Source organism: Phaseolus vulgaris, chromosome 3 (assembly GCF_000499845.2).
Source record: "Phaseolus vulgaris cultivar G19833 chromosome 3, P. vulgaris v2.0, whole genome shotgun sequence".
NCBI classification, from domain to species: domain Eukaryota; kingdom Viridiplantae; phylum Streptophyta; class Magnoliopsida; order Fabales; family Fabaceae; genus Phaseolus; species Phaseolus vulgaris.
The window spans coordinates 27,654,031-27,662,890 of NC_023757.2; the positions used below are offsets into that span (position 1 = coordinate 27,654,031).

At 37.9% G+C, this 8,860-nt stretch overlaps 1 protein-coding gene across 1 annotated transcript; it reads left to right on the forward strand.

The window, feature by feature from the left end:
- The first annotated feature begins 4,685 nt into the window (after window positions 1–4,685).
- Window positions 4,686–5,756, forward strand: LOC137839471 (uncharacterized mitochondrial protein AtMg00810-like). The gene has a single exon (XM_068648585.1). The coding sequence runs from the start codon at window positions 4,686–4,688 to the stop codon at window positions 5,754–5,756; it is 1,071 nt and encodes a 356-aa protein (XP_068504686.1).
- Window positions 5,757–8,860: the final 3,104 nt, after the last annotated feature.

Here is an 8,860-nt window from a genome sequence, read left to right on the forward strand (position 1 = left end):
AGTAATAAATTGTTATCTGAATTATTCTTTGACTAATGTTAGGGGTATACAGTGTATCTTGAATTAGTTGAAAAGTGTGAAGGGTAGTATTTCCTGTTACAGGTAAAACAATAGTCTGGTTTTGTTGTTGTCCAGGTTTGCAGGGAGTTTATGGTCCTGTACAACACTCATATTCATCCTTATATATGAGCTGCATGGTTTGAAGAAACTAGTCTTAAATCTAGTTAGTCATGAGCAACTAGATCACGTTTTCTCTGAATGAAATGGAGATGTCAGCAAAGAGTAGCAAATGTTTCTTTTCTGATTGTTAGTTAGCTCAAGAACCTGCAATAGGACCAGTTCCCTTAGGACCAAATAAGGTGCCTGTGAAGCTGTTGTGTTGCGGTGTGGGCAGCACGCTAGTGGTTCGTTTGGTGGCCCTTTGAGTGAAGTTCAAGCTCCACTTCAATAGCATTGCCAAGTTGTTGAGGTTGCAGGAAGCATACACTGCTAGATTTTATAGATCTTCATCACATTCATTCATATGATGCTCAATGTGTTGAGGGTGCAGCGGATACTATAATAAATTCAGGCAAGTGTGCAGGTGCAGGTTTGGGGAAGTTTTGTTTGAAGTAGAGTTTGGGGTTAAGCATTCCTTCACTTTTTGTTACTCTGGACTTGGTCTAAAGTAGATTTAGATGGAATTGGTCTATTCTTTGTGTTTTAAGGGAGTTGCTATGTAAAGCCTGAACTTTTTTGGAGGGGGGTTTAGGATACTTTTGCTTTGTCCTAAGCTATAATATGATCTTTTTTATTTTTGTATACGGGTTGGGATACCCCTAGTATCCCTTTAATTCATTTTTATTCTTTGCCGAAAAAAAAAGAGCTTTTGGATCATCTCAAGTGTGGAATAGGATTGGGTCTTGTATTCTAATCTTTGATCTTGTGATTTACCCAGGTGTATTCTATTCCCTTCCTTCTTAATAATTGTATTTGTGTACTGGTGTTGTTGAGAAGTTTTGTGTGTTCTTGAGGGGATCAAGATCAACATTCTTGGGGTGGTTTTTGCCAAGGAGTGGTGTGTGCTCTTGAGGGATTCAAGATCATCACTCTTGGTGTGTGTAGCTTGTAATCTAGGGTTGATTACATAGTGAATTCTCAGTGGATTCTGAGGACTGGATGTGGCTCAGTTGTTCATTAAGAAAGTTGTATTACCTTTACATATTAAATTATTCATATATAATAAATAATTAAAACTTAATTTGTAATATTACTAATTTAAATTTTGTTCTTATTATTACATATTTTTCATTATAAAATATTTAATCTTTGAATTAGGAAACATGAATTTGGGAAAATTACTCTACCATCTCTATGTGTATATGCTTTTTTTTAGAACAAGCAAGTTAAAGAACAAATTGATTGTTATTAATTCATATTTTATTACTCTTAATGTTGGTTATTAATTCAGATTTTATTATCCTTAAATTATTTACTGTTAATATTGCATTAATGGTCAGTTTACAGGGCTGTTAGTATTCCTATTTTATAGCTTCCAGTAATTGTAATTTTATTATATATATTATTGAAGTAAATCAAAATGAACGTATCAGTTCAACAATTTTCCAAATTCGTGAAATTACGTTCAATCAGTTTCTACAACCTTTTGTCTTCTGTTATTTCCTTCAATTAGTCTCTACAACTGGTATCAGAGACAGTCTATTATCAGGAACTCTACCCAATTATCAGTCCCTATTATTGATGGAAAAAGTTACAATCGATGGTGTGTGCAGATGAGAGTTTTGTTTGATTATCATGAGTTATGGGATGTCGTTGAAAGTGGAGTGTTTGCATTAGCTGATAATGCAACTGAGGCGCAACGGATAGCGCATCGTGACCAGAAGAAGAAGGACAAGAAGGCTTTGTATCTCATCCATCAAGGGATGAATGATGAGACGTTTGAGCAGATAGAAGGAGCAACAACTGCAAGTGAGGCTTTGATCATTTTGTCAACCAATTATAAAGGTGATGACAAGATCAAGAGGGTGCGTCTTCAAACCTTAAGATGCCAATATGAATTGCTACAGATGGAAACCACAAAGACTGTTGATGTCTATATAAATAAAGTTCTTACCTTGACAAATCGGATGAAGACCAATGGTGAAACACATTCGGAGCAGGCATAGGTGGAGAAGATTTTGAGGTCTTTAACTCCCAAATTTGAACATGTTGTTGTCGCAATTGAAGAGGCCAATGAAATTTCAACAATGATAGTAAGGTTATTGTTCGGTTCCCTACGAGTGCTTGAGCAGCAGATGAATGACAATAAGATTGAAAAACCAATTGAACAGGCTTTACAAGCACAAACCTCAATTGGTAGCTCCTATCATAAACACGGTAGTTCACGAGGAAAAGGACGGGAACGTGGTGGTAGCTATTCCAACAAAGGTCGTGGTGGCCAGAATCATGGAGGCGTTGAACAAAACAACACTGGTTCCAATCACAATCCAAGTTCAAATAACTCTTGGTGGGGAGGATGTGGTCGCGAAGGACGAGGAGACATGTATAGTAAATCAAATGTGGAGTGTTATAACTGCCATAAACGCGACCATTATGCAAATGAGTGCAGATCAAAAGATGATAATCATGCTGCCAATTGTGCTCTAGAAGATAGTAATGACGAACAAGATGAAGAGGATCATGCAGTACTAATGGCAGCCATATCAAATGAAACCCCAAATAATCAGACTTGGTATTTGGATACAAGTTTCACGAATCATATGTGTGGGCAGAAGGAGCTGTTTGCAGATTTGGATGACTCATTTCGCACAAAAGTGAAATTCGGTGATGGCAGGTTCGTTCCGGTGATTGGAAAAGGGAGAATTCTTATCACATTGAAGAATGGTTATCACGGGTACATCTATGATGTTTTCTATGTACCTGATATGAAAAGTAATCTGTTGAGTATAGGACAGCTAACCGAAAAGGGTTACGTGATGCACATAGTTGAAAATAAATTCTCAATTTGTGATAAAAAAGGTAATTTGATTCTTAAAACCTTTTTATCAAAAAAACCGCATGTTTCCAGTAGATTTTCGTATGGGTGATCTCAAGTGCTTAAATGCAATAGTGAATAATGAATCGTGGTTGTGGCATTTATGCTTTGGGCACTTAAATTTTCAGAGTTTGGAAAATCTCTCCAAACGAAATTTAGTGAATGGTTTACCCCATATTTATCACCCTAATCAATTGTGTGAGGCTTGCATTTTTGGAAAGAATCACAGGATACCATTTGTTAAGGAGCCTTGGCGTGCAAAATTTCCTTTGGAGCTTGTTCATACAGATGTTTGTGGCCTGATGAACATATCATCAATTTGAGGTAATAAGTATTTTTTAACCTTTATTGATGATTTTTCTAGGAAAACCTGGATTTATCTATTGAAAAACAAGGATGAGGTATTCCACTACTTTAAAATATTTAAAGCATTTTTTGAAAGATATAGTGACAGACTAATTAAGATGGTGCGTAGTGATGACGGGGGTGAGTACAAGTCTAATAAGTTCAAAAGGCACTGTGAAGAACTTGGGTTGCAACATAACATAACCTGTCTACACACCTCAACACAACGGAGTTGTTGAGAGAAAGAATAGAACAATCATGGACATGGCAAAGAGCATGCTTAAAGAAAAAGGTATGCCAAATTATTTTTGGGCTGAGGTCGTAACATGTGCGGTATATTTGATAAACAAATCACCCACTCGGAGTGTTCCTAACACAACTCCGATTGAGGCATGGAGCGGATTCAAACCCAATGTGCAACACTTGAAGGTATTTGGGTCAATTACTTATGCTCATGCCCCCAAGGCAGTAAGATCGAAGTTGGATGATAAGGCAGTGAAAACCATTTTCATTGGATATAAGCATGGGGATACAAACTGTACAATCCAATGACAAAGAAGGTGATTGCCAGTCGTGATGTTACATTTGCCGAAGATGAGGAATGGAAATGGAATGCAGCAACTGAAATGGATTCAAAAAAATGATATATTTACGTTTTGAACGATGATGTGGAAGATGGAGTCACTCTTGAAGCACCTATAGTTCAGCCTGAAGTTGCAACTCCAATTGCAATTATGATGGAGTGACCAAGAAGGCAACAACGACAACCTGTACACCTTCAACTATTTACGTTTTGGTTCACTTTGCTTTTCTTGCAGATTCAGAACCCATGAGACTTGCATACGTCATTCAACACCCCAAATGGCAAGAGGCTATGAATGATGAATTGATGGGGATTGAGAAAAACAATACATGGCAGCTCACTGATCTTCTAAAAGGACACAAAGCAATTGATGTGAAGTGGGTGTACAAGATTAAAGTGAAAGAAAATGGTGAGATTTATAGATACAAGGAAAGGTTAGTGGCAAAGGGATTTGAGCAAAGTGAAGACTATGATTATGAAGAAATATTTTCTCCTGTACCATCGAATGGGGAAACAGTGAGATTAATCATTGCTTTACCTGCACAAAGGCAATGGAAAATTCACCAAATGGACGTCAAGTCTGCATTTCTAATTGGCCCACTTGATGAAGAGGTTTATGTAAAGCAGCCGTCGGGTTTCATACAATCTGGCAAAGAGGAGAAGGTGTACAGACTAACTAAGGCTTTATATGGTCTTAAACAGGCACCAAGAGCTTGAAACAAAATGATTGATTCATTTCTTCAAGCCACTGGATTCAAAAAATGTGCATCAAATCATGGTCTTTATGTAAAGACTAATGATTATGGAGATTTGCTAATTTTATGTCTTTATGTTGATGATATGATTTTTATAGGAAGTAGTCTTAAAATGGTTGGTGACTTCAAGCATATCATGATGAAGGAATTTGAGATGACCGATCTTGATCTTATGTTCTACTTTTTGGGCATTGAAGTCATCCAAGGAGACGATGGAATATTCATTCATCAGAGGAAATTTGCTGCTGAGTTTTTAAAGAAGTTTAAGAAGGAGGATTCAAACCCAGTTAAGACTCCAATTGAAACTGAAATTAAGCTTACGAAGGAAGCTGATGGGCGAACTTTAGATGCAACATACTTTAAGGAGATTGTTGGGAGCCTTAGATATCTCATGTGTACTAAACCCGACATATGTTATGTTGTGGGATTGGTCAGTCGATACATGGAGTCACCTCGACAAGTTCATTTACAATATGTAAAGAGAATTATGCGCTACATCAAAGGTACTACAATCTTTTGTCTATTTTACTCTTCATATAAGAAGATTAAGATCATCGGATACTCAGACAGTGATTGGGGTGGAGATTCAGACGAGAGGAAGAGCGCTAGTGATAATTGTTTTATGATCGGAAAGACTGTTTGTTTGTGGTCATCAAAGAAACAGTCAATTGTTGCATTATCTACTTGTGAAAATGAGTATGTAGCAGCAGCAACAAGTGTTTGTCAATCAGTTTGGCTCAGCAATATCATGACTCAAATTGGTTTTAATCTAGATGTTCCAATCAAGAATTGTATTGACAATGTCTCTGCAATTAATCCTGCAAAGAATCTGGTTTTTCATCAAAGAGGTAAACACATTGATATTAGATATCACTTCCTGCGAGACCAAGTTGGGAAGAACATGATCAAATTGGAATACTTTAGATCAGAAGATCAAATTGCAGATATTCTCACTAAGCCATTGAAAATCGATGTTTTCATCAAGTTAAGAGATCTATTGGGTATGAAGGTTATTGATGTGATTCCAATAGCCACATAGAACAAGATTCTTGACACTTTGAGGAATCACCTTGAGCTGGAAAATGTAGAGGCACTTTCTTAGAAGTTGGATCATGGTTCTAAGATCAAGAACTCACCAATAACAAGTACCAAATCCCAAACTCATTTGGTTGAACCAAATATTGTCAAATTGAATCAACATATGCAAAAGAAAAGAAGAGACCGAACAGAAATTGAAACAAAAACAAAAGAGCCGAACAGATTTAAGAACAAATAGAAAATAGATGCTGGAAAAAGGAATAGCCGAACCAAAACATGCTCAAGAACACAAGACAACAAGAGTAATTGAAAGAGAAGAAAGGAAGGAGAAGAGAATGCTCATGAAGATGGAAGATAGGTTGGATGATCACGCCACTAGAAGTATGGATGCTCCTAGATGAGTGTGGAAGCCGCCACTTGAGGAAACCATGGTCCTTCAAGATAAGACTAGAGTAGAAGCTCAAAAGCTCTCCAAATGCTCACTCCAATTTTGAGTATAGTTTCTTTAGATCAAATTCAAATCTGAAATTTACAAGGAAGGCACCTCTATTTATAGCCTAAGGTGCTGAAAATGAAAGCTAAAGCAATTCAAAATTCCCTCCTAATTCAAACTAGAACCGGCGCCTATTTGCTAAGCAAGGAAGGTGTGATCCTTTCCTTTACTTTGGCACCCCCTATTCTACTTCTACACCTATCTACTAATACACCCCCCTAAAGCTCCTAACTAAAGCCTAAAAGATGCTATAACAAAAGAGGTTTCTAAGGTTTCCCTCTAAGCACCTTCAACTAAAGACACTACAAAAAGAGAAAATAAATGTCCTCTAGCTCCCAAGGCTTTGAACATGCTTCTTGTAATCCTTTGAGGTGGACTTTGACCTCCATGGGCGTCCTCCATTTGTGCCTCCACCTCTTCTTGAGCTTGATGAGTGGCCTCCATGTTCTCTTGGGCTTGATCTCCATCATACTCCCCGAGTTGGAGAGAATTCGACCACGAATTCTGGAGACCTACAGAAAAAGGAGTTAGATCGCTGACATTAAAAGTATGACTACCTAAGAATGTATCAGCCATATCTAACTCATAAGCATTGTCATTAATCCTCCTGAGGATTTGGAAAGGTCCATCCCCCCGAGGCATTAGTTTGGACTTCCTTTGAGTAGGAAAACGATCCTTCCTCAAGTGAAGCCAAACCCAATCGCCCTCATCAAACAACAATGCTTTTCTCCTCTTATTGGCAAGTTCAGCATACTTGCCAACCTTCTTCTCAATTCTCTTCTTGATGTCTTTATGCAAAGTTTTCACAAAAGAAGCCTTTTCATCCCCATCTTTGCACAAGACATCGTCAAGAAGGGGAATAGGAAGAAGATCAAGAGGTGTTAGGGGATTAAACCCATAGACCACCTCAAAAGGAGAATGGGAGGTGGTAGAATTTACTACTCGGTTATATGCAAACTCAACATGGGGTAGTAAATTCTCCCACACTCTAGGATTCCCCGAAATAAAGCATCTCAATAGTTGTCCCAAAGTTCTATTAACCACCTCGGTTTGACCATTGGTTTGGGGGTGGCAAGTGGTAGAAAATAAAAGCTTAGTTCCAAGCTTGCCCCACAAGGTCTTCCAAAAGTGACTCAAGAACTTAGGATCTCTATCGGACACTATAGACCTAGGAATCCCATGCAAGCGAACCACTTCTTGGAAGAAGAGGTTTGCAATGTGGCATGCATCATCCACTTTGTGGCAAGGAATAAAGTGAGCCATCTTTGAAAAACGATCCACTACCACAAAAATGGAGTCCTTTCCCTTTGATGTCTTGGGTAAGCCCAAGATGAAATCCATAGATATATCTACCCAAGGCATTGAAGGGATAGGAAGAGGAGTATAAAGACCATGGGGATGCATTTTAGATTTAGCTTTGCGGCAAGCTATGCATTTATCACACAAACTATGAACATGTTTATGCATATGAGGCCAAAAGAAATGTTCATGCAACACATCCAAAGTCTTAGCAACCCCAAAATGTCCCATTAAGCCCCCCTCATGAGCTTCTCTAACAAGAGATAATCTAATAGAGCATTGGGGAACACAAAGACGTTTTCCCTTAAAAAGAAAGCCATCTTGAATAAAAAAGTCTTTGTGTCCTCCCTTAAGACACTCTTGATAGAGGAGAGAAAAATCAAGGTCATCATGATAAAGTTCCTTAATGTGATCAAAACCAAGATATTGAGAGGTTAAAAGACTTAGCAAGGTGTATCTTCTAGAAAGAGCATCCGCCACAATATTTATTTTGCCTTGCTTGTGTTTGATCACATAAGGAAATTGCTCAATGAATTCCACCCACTTAGCATGCCTCTTGTTAAGTTTGTTTTGGCTTTTCAAATATTTAAGAGATTCATGATCACTATGTATCACAAACTCTTTGGGAAAAAGATAGTGTTGCCAAGTAAACAAAGCCCTAACAAGTGCATATAATTCTTTATCATAGGTGGAATAGTTGAGATGACTTCCCTTCAATTTCTCACTAAAATAGGCTATGGGGTGGCCCTCTTGAAGGAGAACAGCCCCAATACCTATGCTTGAAGCATCACACTCAATCTCAAATGTCTTAGTGAAATTAGGAAGGGCCAAGATGGGAGCATTAGTCAATTTTTCTTTCAAAGTATCAAAAGCATTTTGTTGTGCTTCTCCCCAATGAAAGACCACATCCTTTTTCACTATGTCATTGAGTGGTGCGGCAATGGTACCAAAGTTTGGGACAAATCTTCTATAGAAAGAAGCAAGCCCATGAAAACTTCGGACCTCATTCAAAGATTTCGGTGTAGGCCAATTTTGAATGGCCACCACCTTGGTTTTGTCCACATGGACCCCTTTACAACTTACAACAAACCCTAGGAATTCTATATGATCAAGAGCAAACATACATTTAGCAAGGTTAGCATACAAATGTTCCTTCCTAAGGGTTTCCAAAACTTGCCTAACATGCAACCTATGGTCATTCAAAGATAAGCTATAAATGAGAATGTCATCAAAGTAAACCACAACAAACTTACCAATGAAAGGTCTAAGAACATGATGCATGAGGCGCATGAAGGTACTTGGTGCATTAGTTA

What these genes read in the sequence shown, in the direction of transcription:
- LOC137839471 (XM_068648585.1), top strand. Translation starts at nt 4,686, where the DNA reads ATGATTGATTCATTTCTTCAAGCCACTGGATTCAAAAAATGTGCATCA.